Consider the following 17,548-nt stretch of genomic DNA (forward strand, 5'->3'; position numbering starts at 1 on the left):
ACGTTATTAAGGGAGAAAAAAAACTCCAAATCTACATGGCCCTGTGTGAAAAAGTGATTGCCCCCCTTGTTAAAAAATAACTTAACTGTGGTTTATCAATTTCAATTTTCAATTTCAATATCAATTTCTGTAGTCACCCCCAGGCCTGATTACTGCCACACCTGTTTCAATCAAGAAATCACTTAAATAGGAGCTACCTGACACAGAGAAGTAGACCAAAAGCACCTCAAAAGCTAGACATCATGCCAAGATCCAAAGAAATTCAGGAACAAATGAGAACAAAAGTAATTGAGATCTATCAGTCTGGTAAAGGTTATAAAGCCATTTCTAAAGCTTTGGGACTCCAGCGAACCACATTGAGAGCCATTATCCACAAATGGCAAAAACATGGAACAGTGGTGAACCTTCCCAGGAGTGGCCGGCCGACCAAAATTACCCCAAGAGCGCAGAGACAACTCATCCGAGAGGCCACAAAAGACCCCAGGACAACATCTAAAGAACTGCAGGCCTCACTTGCCTCAATTAAGGTCAGTGTTCACGACTCCACCATAAGAAAGAGACTGGGCAAAAACGGCCTGCATGGCAGATTTCCAAGGCGCAAAGCACTTTTAAGAAAAAAGAACATTATGGCTCGTCTCAATTTTGCTAAAAAACATCTCAATGATTGCCAAGACTTTTGGGAAAATACCTTGTGGACCGACGAGACAAAAGTTGAACTTTTTGGAAGGTGCGTGTCCCGTTACATCTGGCGTAAAAGTAACACAGCATTTCAGAAAAAGAACATCATACCAACAGTAAAATATGGTGGTGGTAGTGTGATGGTCTGGGGTTGTTTTGCTGCTTCAGGACCTGGAAGGCTTGCTGTGATAGATGGAACCATGAATTCTACTGTCTACCAAAAAATCCTGAAGGAGAATTTCCGGCCATCTGTTCGTCAACTCAAGCTGAAGCGATCTTGGGTGCTGCAGCAGGACAATGACCCAAAACACACCAGCAAATCCACCTCTGAATGGCTGAAGAAAAACAAAATGAAGACTTTGGAGTGGCCTAGTCAAAGTCCTGACCTGAATCCTATTGAGATGTTGTGGCATGACCTTAAAAAGGCGGTTCATGCTAGAAAACCCTCAAATAAAGCTGAATTACAACAATTCTGCAAAGATGAGTGGGCCAAAATTCCTCCACAGCGCTGTAAAAGACTCGTTGCAAGTTATCGCAAACGCTTGATTGCAGTTATTGCTGCTAAGGGTGGCCCAACCAGTTATTAGGTTCAGGGGGCAATTACTTTTTCACACAGGGCCAGGTAGGTTTGGATTTTTTTTCTCCCTAAATAATAAAAACCCTCATTTAAAAACTGCATTTTGTGTTTACTTGTGTTATCTTTGACTAATTGTTAAATGTGTTTGATGATCAGAAACATTTTGTGTGACAAACATGCAAAAGAATAAGAAATCAGGAAGGGGGCAAATAGTTTTTCACACCACTGTATATATATACACACACACATATATTTGATATATATGTGAAAGCTGAGCTATGAGAAGTCTCATCTATAGCCTATTAAAAAGCGTTAAAACAGTGCAGGTACAATTCTTATACTTATTGTATATTTACTGTATAATAACTGAACTCAGCAAGACTCATTGACTTACATGAGTGCTACACATGAGTGCAATTGCCAATAGTATTGATTAGTGTGTTGCAGGTTAGAAAATGAAAGCAAATATTTGATTTACAAACAGCAGACCTACTGAACTACTTAGTTTACTTATTTGTGTGATAAAAATGGGGGGGGGGCCCTGGGGCAAAGAGGGAACACCTTGGTCCACCTGAGAGCAAGTGGCTGGGGCAAGGAACAAAAGTGGAGGGGGAAGTGGGTGGAGGGGAAGTGGTTAGGTAGGGGTACAGTGCACGGCAGGCCTGTCCAAAGACATTTTTGCATGGAGGCCTATATGTGCATATATGTGTTTGTTTCTCAATTTAACACCAGTCTAACATTTTTTTTCAATGTACAGGCTGTATTCACAGACTTGGAAATAATGGCTGCCATTTTTGCAAGTGCAATTCATGATGTAGATCACCCAGGAGTGTCTAATCAGTTCTTAATTAATACCAGTAAGTAAGCTTAATCTTAATCTTGTTGTATATGTATTTGTATCATTAGTTATAGCAATAGCCTATTCTACATTCTTATGCTTAAGAGTTTTTCTACATGTTTTTGAGGCTCCTTAATAGCCCCTAGCACAGCACTTATGATGAATTAGAATCTGTCTCAGTGTTCTAATAAGATAGGAAAACCACATATGCAGGCCAGGAATCAGTCCTCACACTTGCATCAGCATTTCCCTGTGTCTGCACCCAGAAGCATGCTGTTGGCCCAGGTGCTGGCACATGAAGCAGATTTGGGTACCAAGACATGCTAGTATGGATTTTGGCACCACAATACACTCCATGTTTCTGCACCTTGGCCAGCACAGTGGCTCTGGGTTTAGGGAAAGGCTGATGCCAGTGTAGGCACTGATTTTTGGCCTGCGTTTATTATAGTTCAGATTTTTATGTTATTTTTTATATGGTATATCTTTCCAACGCTTCTGCCAAAACGATCATTAATAATATTAAAGATTTTGTGTAGTGTTGTGTAGTCCACTATATGTGGACTGATTTATTAGCAATTTTAAATGCTCTGGTAGCTCTAAGCTGTGATACATGTGACTAGTATGTACAAGCATACAAAGCCTCATGTCAACATTTATCGTTTTTATTCTGCAGATTCAGAGCTGGCATTGATGTACAACGATGCTTCTGTCTTAGAAAATCACCACCTTGCAGTAGGTTTTAAACTGCTTCAGGAAGAAAACTGTGATATCTTTCAGAACCTAACCAAGAAACAGCGCCAAACACTGAGAAAAATGGTTATTGACATGGTAAGCGCATATTGCTATATGGTGCTATGTTCTGGTGAAAACCCAAAATTCTAAATATTGCCATTGGCACAGTTTTCACATTTAACTGAGTTTGAAAATTACCACATTTTTTAAAGGTGCTTTGTTTTGAACAATACCATTGAGACTATAAAATACAACTTTTTTTTACCCTTTTCTATACTTTTGTCAGGTACTGGCTACAGATATGTCCAAACACATGAACCTCTTAGCAGATCTTAAAACCATGGTGGAAACTAAGAAGGTGACTAGCCTGGGAGTCCTGTTGCTAGATAATTACTCTGATCGCATACAGGTGAGGATATTCAAGGGTGGGTACTCCACAAAATGGGCCTCTCAAACCCAGCTCGGCTGCCAACTGGCCTGTGTATTGGGCCCTCCTGCTGCCTGTCCAACTAATATCTGGCAATTAATCAGATGGGTTTAAAAATTTTGTTTGGGGGGGTCCTCTCCAATGATAAGTCTCCATATGCCCTTTAGTATGGCTAATAATCCACTCATTTGGTGACCTAAAGGAATGGTTCTTTAGGTACATGTCTAGCTTTAAGCTTACTACAGCTTACCAATGGTAGTTGATTGGTTTGTTGCTATGGCTAACTGGACTGGAGTTATTTATACTAACAACTTCCTGTGAACATTGATCCAAAGTATATATCTCTTTTGCCTTTTCTAAAGTTAAAATTAATGGTCAGCTACTCTACAAAGAGAGGGTGTGATCTATAATTATGTGTCTAAGTTAGTGTGAAACTTGTAAAAATGTCTTGTATGGTTCAGCTTTACCGGTACAGAGGCCTTATTGGCACAGCAATAATTGTTGATATGTTCCCTGTAAGTTGTAGTCGCGTTGCTCACATATGCTAGAAGGCTTGGGCATCAAGCAAAGTATATCACAAAAGTGCTATTTCCATGGCAGCCAGTACAATATTTATTTATTATATGTGCTCAAAAAAAGTTGTTGGCACATTTTAAGCCCAGGTGTGCATTTTTAAAAAGTGTGTGTTCAGGTTGGAATGAATACAAAATTTTGTGTTTTCTGACCTCAAACTAACTGAATGCCTGTGGGATGAACTGGAACCCTAAGGGTGATGGCACACGAGGATATTGGTTGCCTGTGATCACTATTCTCGCCGACATGCCATCCCACCGGCAAGAATGTAAATTGCAGGTGGGATGATATGAATGCATCACTTTGGTTGCCCAAATTTGCCTCACACGGAAACTTTGGGCAACTTTGGAAAATCAAAGCCACACATATGCCATCCCACCAACGATTTACATTCTTGTCAGTGGGATGGCATTTCGAAAAGATTAGTCGCCAGCAATAGCAAAGATTTTTCGCGAGCGACTAATCTCCCATGTGCCACTGCCCTAGGGGTAATTGGACTCGTGGAGATTTGTAGCCCATGACATATCTGTTACCACTGGCCACTTATCTCCTGCACATAATTTCTCATCAACAATAACGTAAATTGCCTGCAGGAAAACATACGCATTTCTCTTTGGATTTCCAGATTAGCCCAAAACTGCCTTGTGAAGAAACTAATCCGGAAAACTGAAGCAATATGTATGTTTTCCCACCAGCGATTTACATGATTGCCAGTGGAAAACCATTTTTTGGAGATAAAACGCTTGCAGCAGAGCAGATTCATCACAGCTAACTAATCTTCATGTGTGTTATAACTCTAATTCTGAGCAATGTCTGATTTTCCAGCATCATTGCTTAACCTCACTCACAAACGGAAAAGTAAAAGATAAAAAATTACTTAAAATGATTAAAGAGGATCTAAATCCAAAATTCATTGGTATAAGCTTATCCAGTGTGATCCTCAGTGAACATAAGTGGTTTCTTAGATATTAGCACAGTTTGTGTAATCATCTATGCAATTTCTGTGCCCTTCCTAGATTTAGTTATCCCTTGGTTTGTGGACTCTTGAGCTAAAGGTCTACTATTAGCAGTGTAATAATTCAGAGGTGGGGATAATCCAGAATTGCACACATGTGCATTTTGTGTCCAGAATCCACCATATATGTGTTGCCATTCATGCCTGGTACTACACACAGAGTGAAAGTGAGCCATTCTGGTGTTTTCTGGCATCTTTCTTCAATAATCAAAGTTCAGTAGTCAATTCTGCATCTGTTTCATGTTCAAATAAATGTGACTGTATTATACTTTTTCTAAGCAACGTTATACACATATATATATATAATTGTGTTAAAAAGGGGGTGAGTTTACTGCAGGTGTATGTCAGAGCAGAGTCAAGCATTACTGCCATTATACCGAATTCCACCCCACATGCACAGGCCATTCTTGACACTTCCCTGGTGTAATATCCTTTATTCTCTCAATTTTCTCCTAAAAAATTGTCAACCCTACCCCTTACACGTGTATTTTTATCTGAATTTGCCCTGTCTACTACATGCATATTGCAGGGCTGCATTGGCTAAGGTTAGATGTGTTTTTGTTTTCATACCTCAGCTAAAGTCATTGCTAGGAGATGTCTTGCTGTTTGTAGTTTATCCCAGTCTGCTACTTAAAGGAGAAGGAAAGGCTAAGTCACTTGGGGGTGCTAAAATGTTAAGTACCCTCAAGTGACTTTAATCGCTTATCTCATACCCCGGGTTGGTGCCCCTGTTAGGAAAAAACAGCACCAGCCCGGGGTACCTGCAAGCGAGCGCTTCCTCCTTCCAGCTTCGTTTAGCTGCGACTAACACAATAGGCGCATGCGCAGTAGAGTGAAAAGCCGACTTCTCTGTTTAAGTCCGGCTTTTCACCCTACTGCGCAAGTGAGTGCTACAGGAAGGAGGAAGTGCTGCAGCTACCCCGGGCTGGTGCTGTTCTCTCTGAACAGGGGCACCAGCCCAGGGTACAAGGTAAGCGATTCAAGTCACTTGGGGGTGCCTAACATTTTGGCACCCCCAAGTGACTTTGCCTTTCCTTCTCCTTTAATAGGCAAACAGGGCACAGTAATAAGCCTGTCTGAGACAGTTACAACTGGAAATCCCTTCAATAGCTCAGTGGTAGAATAATGCAAATGTTATTAATAGGAGGAAAGATAAAAATAAAGGAAGACTGGTATCTTTTACCAAAAAAGTTGACAACCATAGCCCTTACAGTTTGCTGAAGCTCTACAGTCTGAAGAACTTCAGCCAGAGGAGCTGAGACCACCTTTGCTAAAAGTCTGCTCTTACCTGGTATCTTATTGGTAATGGATGAAGGGAACCTGCATGATATAATTTCTCATCAGGGGGTACTATGCTCTGGTAACACAGTAGCAGTACCTATTTTTCTTTGCATTTTGCTTTTTTTGGACACCTGAGCTAGTGTTGTATGTTATTTTTTTAAGAAGCCTAGGATGTGCAATAAATGCATCTTACCTTTAACTTGTGTTCTTGTTCTGTTATGGTGAATAATTTATGTGCTAGATGTGTGTAGGCTATTAGCACAGCATTTAGTATATTGCAGTATGTTACCTAGTTTGATGTATCTACATTACAAACTATTTTTATTTTAATCATATCAGTGTGCAACAAACATTGTCTCAAGAACTTGTCCATGATCTATACTCCTTTTTCTTCAGGTCTTACAGAATATGGTGCATTGTGCAGACCTTAGCAATCCCACCAAACCCCTGGAGATCTATCGCCAGTGGACAGATCGGATCATTGTGGAATTCTTCCACCAGGGAGATCGGGAAAGGGAAAAGGGAATGGAGATCAGCCCCATGTGTGACAAGCACAATGCTTCTGTTGAAAAATCCCAGGTGCGTTTCACAGGGGAGGAAACTATAGGTCTGTGCGTCAACAAATCCACAGTATGTGACAGCAGATACAAAACACACTTCCTGCTAAAACCAGAGGTCCTGTGGTTTAATTCACACATATATCAGGCTTACATGTTTTAATTATATTCTGACATCCTTTATTACTTTTGCTTGAGGGCTTCTTTGTAACTTCACAACCTTTTAATTTTAATAATGAATAATAACTCCACCAATTGCTGTATAGAAACCCTGCTTTAGAAATGGTGTAGGATTAGGTCTGTTCCTCTTTGTAGGTTAGTTACTCACAGACTCAAGTTTGCTTAGTATCTCTAGTAAATGCTTGTTCCATTATCTTTAATAGAAACCCCAAGATGTTTTGTTTCAGTTGAACCTTTATTATTCATGAATTTATTTTCTAATGATTAATTTGTATGTTCTTTTTAATTTTAGGTGGGTTTTATTGACTACATTGTGCATCCCCTGTGGGAGACCTGGGCAGACCTTGTACACCCTGATGCTCAAGAGATTTTAGATACACTGGAGGATAATCGTGAGTGGTATCAAAGCATGATTCCCCAAAGCCCATCGCCTCCGCCTGAAGAGCAGGACCCAGACAGAGGTAATGCGGCAGGGGACAAATTCCAGTTTGAGTTAACCCTGGAGGAGGAAGGGGAGTCAGATACAGAACAGGAGGACACTGAAAGCCCTATAGATGAGGAAAACAGTGACTCCAAAATACATGCCACAGATGATTCTGCCCAGGCGAGTGATGAGGCTGAGCAGTCATCACCAGTTGATTTGTGCATGACTGTTTCTAGCAAGCTGGATCACTTGGAGATCCCACCGAAGAGCACTCTTACCAAGCAGAAAAAAATCTTAAACTTTGATAATCTGAAACTTGCTGGGGAAAGGACGATACAACAAAAAGAAGTGTCCAGCAGCCATGCTACCCCTGCAAACTCAGCCAGGCAGGAGGGTACTGGGCAAGCAGAAATCTGTTTGGACCAAGAAGGAAACATCACATATCTTCCGTTAGGAACGTAATGCCAAATGGTCACTCCGTTTATATTTTATTTTTACTTAGTCACGCACACTTTACATTTTATTTTATTTTTCGGGGAGAAAGGTTGGACTTTTTTTTTAAGAAAAAGAAAAAGTTACAAAACAAAAAGTGTGAACAAGGTCGCCTGTTGTTCAGTGATGCATGGGAAGAGGATGGTGATTTTCAGTAGGTTTTGATTAGAGCATTCTGGCAAGGTGGAACTTTTTGTGCCAAAAAGACTCCATAATCAGGATTCATTTTGTGCTCTCTGTGTGGTACAAAAGTCTCCAAGGTTCTAATGCACCAATGCGGGTGACACTAAATATTCTGTTGAAAACTGGATGCCAGATACCTTCATCAAGTTTTACAAATTGTGTGATTGTAGCTGATTTCCTTTGCCATTTATTACCTCTCAGGTCAGGGTGTGTATATTTCTATTCACAGTCCCTTCTAAAAAACGCAAGGTTTCTTGTCTTTATCTCATAATATGTTATTGATCAAGATTATTTAACTGCAGCCTTCTGACACTTATTTACCCATGCAGCCATCTCTGCACTCCCAGGAGACAGAAACTTGTCCTAGGGAATGGTGACCTTCTGCAGAACCCAGAAAGTTATCTGTTTTATCTCAGTGCCAGCTTTAGTACCCATTGCATGATATTAAAAGGTTGAGAGAGGCTAACTTTCTTTGGGATTTGGTAAAACTGCATATTATTGCATTGCTTTTAACCATTCTTAACAATGGAATATTTACCCTGCTGCACTCCAGAATTACTGGCTGAATATCACCTCCATTAGTTTAGGGTCTTCACTCTAACCACTCTGCCTTGGGCCCCTGTAATCTGACTGCAGGAATGGTGCTATTGCTAATTGGGTGCAGAACCAACTAAATTAAGTGGAAGGCATTGTTACTGTAGCTCAAATTGTGCTTGTGGCTGGCCTGGCAGTTTTTTAGTGCATCTTAAAATAGGCAAGTCTGTCTACATTTCCAATTTGAGATACAGCATGGTCATTAGGTACAACCAGCATATATATATTGCATTTTCTGTCAGCACCAGGTAGTGTAGGGTCACAGTCCATACCCCACTTACACGAAGATGATATTAATGGATGCCAGATGCTACTTCTTACCACATAAGTGTGCATACAAAGCTTAAGCATTATTTGCTTGTTATTCTTGGTAGTTGGATATTTGAGAAACATAAGGTAACTCATGAAATATACCACGAGTGGGCATTCATGCATAGACACTATGAGAGTGAAATGACCAGAACACTGATAATATGGTTTTGGTTTCCATGCAGCTGCACCTATACAGCTTTGGTGTCTGATATTTGTGAACAGTGTATAAAAATATGTTAACATATATATTTTATGAGAATACTTGGAGCTTTTGCACACAGAGCACACAGATGTCCAGACTCCCCTGCATTTATATTGCATCACGTGGGCAAATGCCTTTTATTTTTCCATGATTAAAAGCTCACTTGAATAGGCAGAGGAACTAGAGTTTTCTTTGCTTGCAACACATTTGTGAGGCAGCTGGAATGCTCTCAATAGCTCAGGGCATGGTGGAATGATTGTATGTATGTATGTACTGACAGATTCATGTGTAGCAGTCAACTGGAAGGTGTTCATACTTTTTTAACCCAAATGTCCCACAGAGCACACTGGACAGTTTTACATTTTTAAATACCTGTCACACAGTCTTCAGAATCCTGGAAAAAAAAACAAAATAAAAGTGAATACATCTGAACAAATATTTTATTTAAACAAGGGAAGGTCATATGTATCATTTATAAAAGCTATTTCATTTTTCAGGTATATAGAGTATATTAACATATACAGAGCTTTCCCTTTCAACTCCTATAGCTTCCTTTAGCGGTCAAGTCTCAATGCATTTGTTGCTGTCCTTGTTAAGGCAGGTAACCCTTGCACATGGGTATAGCATTAAACAGTGAGCATAATATTGTATTACTTTCTTCCACAGAAACTGCAAAGTAGGCCTGTTTATTAAGGATTATAGTTAATTAAGGCTTGAAGTACAATGGAATGACAGCTGAAGTAGCTGGGGATATTCCAGATGACACAAAGCTAATGGGAGAAGCCCATGATTTGATCCATAGCCCAGGATACACAAACATGCAAAGCAGTGTACTGGGTAGTAATCCAGGTCTTTTTCTGCTGCAACATTTCTATGGAGGTCTGCCATAAATATAATGGGTATATTTACAATGCCCACGCATTGTGCAAAGTGCAAAAAAGGCCACCCCTAACTTGCACATCATTTGCACGTGCAAGTTAGGGAGCAAAAGAAGGCACCCCTTAGTGCTCTTGCACTTGTGCCCTCCGACTTCTTATGTGCCATAACCCTTAACCTCTTTTGTAAATGAGCACTAAGTTTGGATGGTACCAACCAGTGTCGTAACTACCTATACAGCAATATGTAATAGCTGTACGTAGTTGTACTGTACTGGGCTGACAATGGGTCCTTTTATATGACCGCATACACCAAGAAATATTCAATACAAAAAATACAATAACAAAAAAAAAGTACTCCTGAACCCAGATATCAATTGCAGAACAAAATGCATTCATTGGTTCATTTCCCTTCTGAATAAAGGGTAAGCTGCTACAGTGTTTTTAGCCATGGCAGGATTTTGAAGAAAAAAAAAAGCACTAAGACATACAATTTTGGGTTAAAAAGTAGGAATACTTCTTCAGCTTTTAAAAAAATAAAGTTCCATTTAATTTATTCTGCTAAAGTTTCACTTTATTTTAGTGTATTTGTAGTTCACTTTTGAACAAAGCCACAATTCTGTGCACACGTCTCCAATATGATCTTACTGTGATTAGCACTCAAAATGCTGCATTATTATAACCTTGCACTTTTCAGCAACACCAGTAGAATAATGCCACTCTGGCAGTAATATTGGGCTGGCTTTAGGTCACTGGTGTTGGGGGCATCTTTACTATGGCAGTAGTCAGATACTTTACACACAGAGTAAAAGGAGGCCTGGGTTGTTATAAACATCCCGTAGCTGCTGTGTGTAGGGGTCCCTGGGACTTTCTGCTGAGAGACCTTGTTACATGGAAACTATCACTTTCCTTGTCTCACACAAAGACAAGTGTTATGGTCTCTGTTAATGTGTTTGCACCTGCTTTATATAACCTAATAAGATGCCTCTAACACCTAAATTCCATAGCTGTAGGCTAATGTCACATTGGAAGAAACACTCATGTGCTGCCATTCACTTACAAGTGGTGGATTTCTGCCTGAAAACATGCAACTGTGCATCATAGGGCTGAAATCTCCCCTTGTGGGCACTGAAAGATGGATGCCATGCCTGCCAATGCTGCAGGGCAGATGGTGCAGATTGATATATGACATTAGCCTTAACTGCACTAAGAAGGGGTTCACACATGTACATTATAGGTTAATGCTCAGCACAGACTGTATGCAATAACCTATAAAATGAAAGTGAATAAATGGGTTTTAGAAGATGAACTCCATGTCATTTATTATTACTGCAATAGTGAACCATTATTGTACATTAATGTGTGTAAGGCCCTCATTTATTAAAGTCTGCTAAAGTTTCAACTTTTCAAGTGAGAACTAAGGAGTCAATAACTTTAGAAGGCTGTGATAAAGCTAGGCCTCAGTCTCTTGCGGAGATGCCACAAACCATGTTTGTTTTATTATTTTTCTTAATAAAAATACTTTATCTTTTTGCCATGTGACTGAATATTAATCTTTACTTGGGTAAGAGATGGGAGAGTGAAATATCAGATGCCTGTCATGTGCCTACAAGGAGCCCACAGCATTCCTACAGCCAATGTTTATCCCACGGCTGGAACCATTTAACATTTGAGGTCACAATTGACATCAGCATCATTCAACTTTAGCATTTACTGGGGGTGGGGGCAGTTCTAACAGGATCTTACTGAAGGACTTTTAGCAGTTTACTTTGGTAATAAATGAACAGAGCAATCAGGTTTAAAGTGCAATTGGAAACATACTGGGTCACTTAAAGAACCTCATGTCATTAAAGATGAGGTTAAACTGAGTTGAGGAGGTGAGGCACCATTGGTATGGTAAGTTGTGATGCTGTGCAAATAATAGCTTTCTGTTGTGAATATGAACAAAAAATGTTTGCATTGTATTATCAGACGTGTGATGCACAGCTCCCACTCCTCAAGAGCCAAGTCATTTCCTCTGAATGGCATTAATAATATAAATGGCTGTATAATTGGCCTTAATAAACTACTGACCTACACAGAAAGAAATGCTTTGGGTTTATTTAGGTGCGTTCATTTTCTTTCAGTGTCTTGTTGAAAGGGAAAAACAATTTTTAAAATCTTTATAGACTGAAACAGCCAAAGACATTTCATGCCCCTCCTCTTGCAGGTATTATGAAAACTTAGCCACATATTATTATTATTATGGCAATGAATGATTTTTACTGATAGCATTTCTGCTCCAGTATAAGGATGCTTATATTGCTTGCAAGCTATGACTTGGATGCTTATAGAATAAGTAATCCTTTTTGTTTAATTGAAATCACCCTGTACAGCCCCCAGAATAACATACCATTTTCCCTGCATGCAGAATTATTTTGTTTCTGTATTACAAGCAGCTGAACAGCAACTGGGGGCTGTACAGGGTGATTTCAATTAAACAAAAAGGATTACTTATTCTATAAGCATCCAAGTCATAGCTTGCAAGCAATATAAGCATCCTTATACTGGAGCAGAAATGCTATGGTTTTAGTTACTTCCTTGTCTATCATGAAGCTCCACCCCTTTTGCTTTCTGAGCACTCATTTCTTTGACTATGATGACCTCAAAAAGGTGCCTACTGTGCATGCCTGGTTGATTTTAATTGGAGCAGAGGCAGTGAGCATGTTCAGTTGCACACCTCCCAACTGTCCCGATTTTCGTGGGACAGTCCCTCTTTTCACTGCTCAGCCCGCAGTCCCAGATTCATACTGGAAAGTCCCTCATTTCCCTTTGATCTCCTGCGCTGAACTCTAAAAAAGATACAAATTTAATTAAAAAGTAGCTTTTGGCAGAGAGCCCAGAAACTAAACAACCGTCACCTGCACTGAGATACAATTGTAACTAATAAGCTAAACAGGTCTCTTGGGGGAACTGAGACTTGCAGCTTAAAGGGCAATTTCACCTGCATAAGCAAAACTGTAATAACACATAAAACGACCCCAAAACCCCCAAAAATGTGTTCAAACTTTTAATAACCTGCCAAATGTAGTAAAATGGTAGTGGTATTTAGGGGGTGTGGTCGCACAAATGGGCGTGGCAGGATCGGACCAGGGTGTGAAGGACCCACCAGGTGCCCTGCAGGTGCACTCAGCCACACACGTCCTCTAACCACCCCACCCCGTAGGGGCCCCCTTAACCCCCCTCACAGGGCCCCCACCTGACGTCCGCCCCCGAGTGCATAAGTTTGACGCGTCAGGGGAGGAGCGTTCAGGAGGGGGAGCGCCAGCAAGGGTCGGGTCTAGGCTGCCGGGGCCCACCGGCCCAGTCCGACCCTGGGGCGTGGTCAAAAAGGTTTCACTGCGCTATGCACGCCATTTTTGTCCCTCTTTCCATTTTTCAAATGCTGACAGGTATGTAGCAGGCACCTCTTTGAGGTCATCATAGTCAGAGAGAAAATGAGTGCTTTGAAAGCTGGCTGTAATAATTAAACAAATCTGCATTCAGGGAGGAAGGTATGTTATTGTAGGTGCTGCCTACAGTAATTTTATGGGATTTTAAGATAAAAGGCTTACTTATCCTTTACATAGCTGTAAGAGTGGTGAAGTTGCCTAAAAGACCCTGCTTTCAAATCATCATCATTTATCATTACCATCACTTATTTATATAGCAGCACTTTACATTAATTGAAAAAGAACAGGAGTCTCACAATAATTTTATATATCATTTTAAATTTTTTATATATCATTTTATAATTTAAGTCAAAAACCTCAAAGCCTAGTATAATCCATTTCTCTCTCTGCACTCAAATTCCACACAAGAGGGTTCAGCTATAGAGATAACTATGCATAGAGGCACAACTGGAGTTCCACATTTGGACAGTGTATTGAGCTATAATTGGTCCAACCAGAACTTCTTATTTGATTACATAGTTAATCAACTTTTTACATAGTTAAAAATTTTTGTTCATTTTTGACAACAAACAGAGACAAAAATTTTTTGCCACCATTTCCTCAAACTTCTATGGGCATTATTGTATTGGATCACTGTCTTGTCACAGGTTACAGTGTTGAGTCTGATGGCATTTGTCCCTTTATGAAGACTATTTTGAATGCCTCTATAATCTATTCCAGAGGCAACTAAGCAAGTCTATGCTGTGGCACCACTCCTGCTATGTATATCAGATGGCTTCTGTTTGTTCCTCCACACTTCCTACTTGCAGTGGCTTTGGCCCACGTTTGTCTTTGTCTGATCTTCATAATAAGTGAATAAATCGTCCTTATCATTCTTGTACTTTTTAGCAAATTAGAATCAGGCCTTTTATCATTGGTGGAAACAACACCTTGTTCACTCTTTAAACTACTGCTGTGAAAGCCATTAATGATGGCATGTGACACTTTTACCCTTGCACTTTGGAAGTTAGCTATGATTTTTTTTAAAAGTGAAATATAATGTACAATACAAAATCACAATTATTCATTGGTCCTATTCTTCTCTGAGGGTCTGTAACCACAGGAATGGAGATATTGCCAAATGTGCACCAGTTGATACCTGCAGTGTTGTGTAGCCGATTGTGCTCTTGGCTAAGTATCCTCAGTTTTTATTCAGTTTTTATTCCAAGTTCTGTTAATTCCTTTACATTAGTACTTTTTTTTTACAAACATATATATATATATATATATATATACATACATATATTGTCACTGATTTTACTGTGCTCATTTCACATGTTATATTACCCTTTCATTAACAGCTATCTGAACTTCTGTCAGCAAACATATCCAAGAGTTACCTCTCTAGTAACCTGTCATCTTCCCAAGCCTCCTCTATTCTTCCACTGTTGGTATACAGTAAAAACAGAAAAAAACAGAAAAGTTGACCTTGCTTAATATCCTTCTCCAGAAAGCTTTCATGAACCTGTGGGTCTGCACTTTAGCATTCTCTGCCTTAGGCCCTTTGCACATTGCCATCACCCAGGTCCAGCTGCATTCCTATGCTAGATATTTAACACACCACAGGACTTATAGAGACATGAAATATTAGCTCATGGCTATGGGGCTAACATCATGGAAACATTTATTTCATTTATAATGCAATGCTTATATAATCTAATATAACGTCTATAATTGCTCAGTTTGACATGAATTTCTTGAATCAGGCACAGTAAGAGAAACAAATCTAAAAGCATTTCCTAGGAGTTAAATATTACACCAGATATAGTATAAACATAATTGGATTATAGTGTCTTTATTCCTATCTACTAATCTTAAATAGTGGAACAGTTTCTGTCCCATGTTTACTCACAGGCATATTTATTACTGTGTAAACCAAGATCACTGGATCACTTAAAACCAATCAGCAAATAGATTTTAAGGGTCATCTACACGTTAGGAAACAAAAGCAAAGATCTAATTGGTTGCTATAGGCAACATCACTGGAGATGTTGGCTTACACACTATAATAAATATGCCTCTCAAATTGGATTGTAAGCTCCACTGGGGCAGGTTTGATGTAAAATGTGCTGAGGCTACATAAAATAACAGATAACTGAGGTAATCAAATCTAAGGTATTTAAGACATAAGAGAGCTTTTTATTGGAGATGCCCACCCATTTCTAAAGCAATCTGGGGGCATCTTGGACATACCTGTCATGCTCCTGTCCCTGGGGTTTTGTGGGCTTACCTATAGGGCAAGGGCACACTAAGCGGAACATCCATTTTCTTCTGCAGGTCTTTTATGGATGCTGAGGAAAGCACGGTGTTGATCTATATGGAGCTATCCAGAGTGGATATTGGCGCAAGAATGCATACATTTGTGTTTAGAATTGGGCCCCAGTAAATGGCAACCAACTATATTGCATATCTGGCCATGCCCTTGATCAACCCTGACCATGCCCATCCAAAATGTGCCAATGATCTGTCCAAACTTGTCCTGCTTCCCTTGTGTGGCCTGCCAAGCAAACATTTTTTCAGGCTGTTCTCTACCATGGGGCCCCAGACTGGACTTCTCCCTGTACTCCTCTGATGCTGGCCCTGACCTTATATAGTTGAGGATTAGACCTGAATATTATGTCATATTTGTGTTTAGAAAATGTATGTTCTAAATGCCATAACCGGTGCATGTATCTACTAAAACCAGTTCTCATATTGATCCACTAGATGTCCTTCTTATCATGTGCAAGTTCATAAGGCGTGCATTCACAAATGGCAGTTATCTATACGCATATATATATATATATATTGCTCAGAGCAAAAGATAAGGTATTTCAAATTTTGTTAAATTTTGATTTTTATGAAAAAATTTACTGAAAACTTTGGCAACTAATACTTGGCATGTGAATTTAGAAGCCAAACTGAAGGAGGATTTTCAACGTTGCAGCTATTTTATTCCAGTGAATGGTCATAAAAATTGATATTATGTTGAAACAGACTTTTTCTAATTTCAGTTGTTTCATAAATATGCTAAAAAAAAATTAAAAATGTAAAAAAATGTTCAAAAGAAAAACTTGATCCATTCACGAGACACCTAATATGAAACATAACTTATGGTGGTTCTTCTATACAGTGCTATCAAAACTGGAACTCTATATCCCTATCCCTACTTCATTTAATTTCCCCCCTAATTCTTCCCAACTCTTCTATCCTTGTTTGACAAAACAGACAGTTATATGAAGGAACAAGCCATCACTGGCATAAACATTAGATGACAGCACCTCACAATGTGATATTAAATAACATTGCTGTTTACGGTTGTTGAACTGTCCTGTTATGTGACAATTTGTCAGTAATTTGTACTGTTGAATCTCTTTGCTTTAAACAAATTAAAAAATTGTACTTGAAAAAAAAAGAAAAAACTTGGTCTAGGTTAAGCGAGATTTTTTTTTTCTTGGAAAACTTGATCTGCCTCCCTGTGTAATGGTTATCACTATTAATAGCAGAGATGGCAATGTAAGGATTCAATTGATTTTCATACCAAGCAGTGTGATTAGGTTTTGAACCATTACATAGAGAGGGGGTAGGGACTGGGATTTTTTTTTGTCTATGTTTTCAAACTCTGAAGCCTACATAGACAATGTTGAACTGGCAGTAACAGTAAAAGGGAGTTGGGAGTTATACAAAGCAGCAGAAAGGGCAAGAACATCATAAGCAGCGTGGGTGCCTGCATTGGGTGCACCTATGCTAAATGCATGTTGTTATAACCTCCACAGCACTGAGCTCTCTCCTTTCTCTGCCAGACACTCTTCAGCCCCTAACCATACCCCGTTCCACTATAGATTTTCCCATTTGTGTTTACCTGCAGGAGAATGTCTATGGTTCTGGGCTCTGGAGTTGAAGAGGAGGGTGTGATTAAACATTTGCATAATCAGCCATGTACAGAATGAAAACCAACCAAGACTACTGCCACTGTTTGTTACAAGTCCAGGAACTATAATAGGACATTATTATTTAATATACAAAGAAATGTATAAGTATATTCTTTTTATAGAACCAAAGTTTTATAGTAATGATGATAGTTTCTATATGATTTCTGACTAAATTTTCCGCCCAAACCTGTGATCTGATTAGATCATGAAATGCAAAATACAAAGCA

At 39.4% G+C, this 17,548-nt stretch overlaps 1 protein-coding gene across 4 annotated transcripts in view; it reads left to right on the forward strand.

The window, feature by feature from the left end:
- The window catches only part of pde4c (phosphodiesterase 4C), a 287,821-nt gene extending 276,346 nt beyond the window's left edge, over window positions 1–11,475 (forward strand). For all 4 annotated transcript variants that reach the window (XM_004910983.2, XM_002934798.5, XM_004910985.3 and 1 more), the window contains 5 exons: window positions 2,013–2,112; window positions 2,767–2,921; window positions 3,112–3,234; window positions 6,518–6,700; window positions 7,151–11,475. In XM_004910983.2, the coding sequence (XP_004911040.1) occupies window positions 2,013–2,112; window positions 2,767–2,921; window positions 3,112–3,234; window positions 6,518–6,700; window positions 7,151–7,744 (1,155 nt within the window). In that variant the 3' untranslated portion in view covers window positions 7,745–11,475. The remainder of the gene's footprint in view (window positions 1–2,012; window positions 2,113–2,766; window positions 2,922–3,111; window positions 3,235–6,517; window positions 6,701–7,150) is intronic.
- The last annotated feature ends 6,073 nt before the right edge of the window (window positions 11,476–17,548 follow it).

This window comes from Xenopus tropicalis, chromosome 1 (genome assembly GCF_000004195.4).
Source record: "Xenopus tropicalis strain Nigerian chromosome 1, UCB_Xtro_10.0, whole genome shotgun sequence".
NCBI lineage: Eukaryota > Metazoa > Chordata > Amphibia > Anura > Pipidae > Xenopus > Xenopus tropicalis.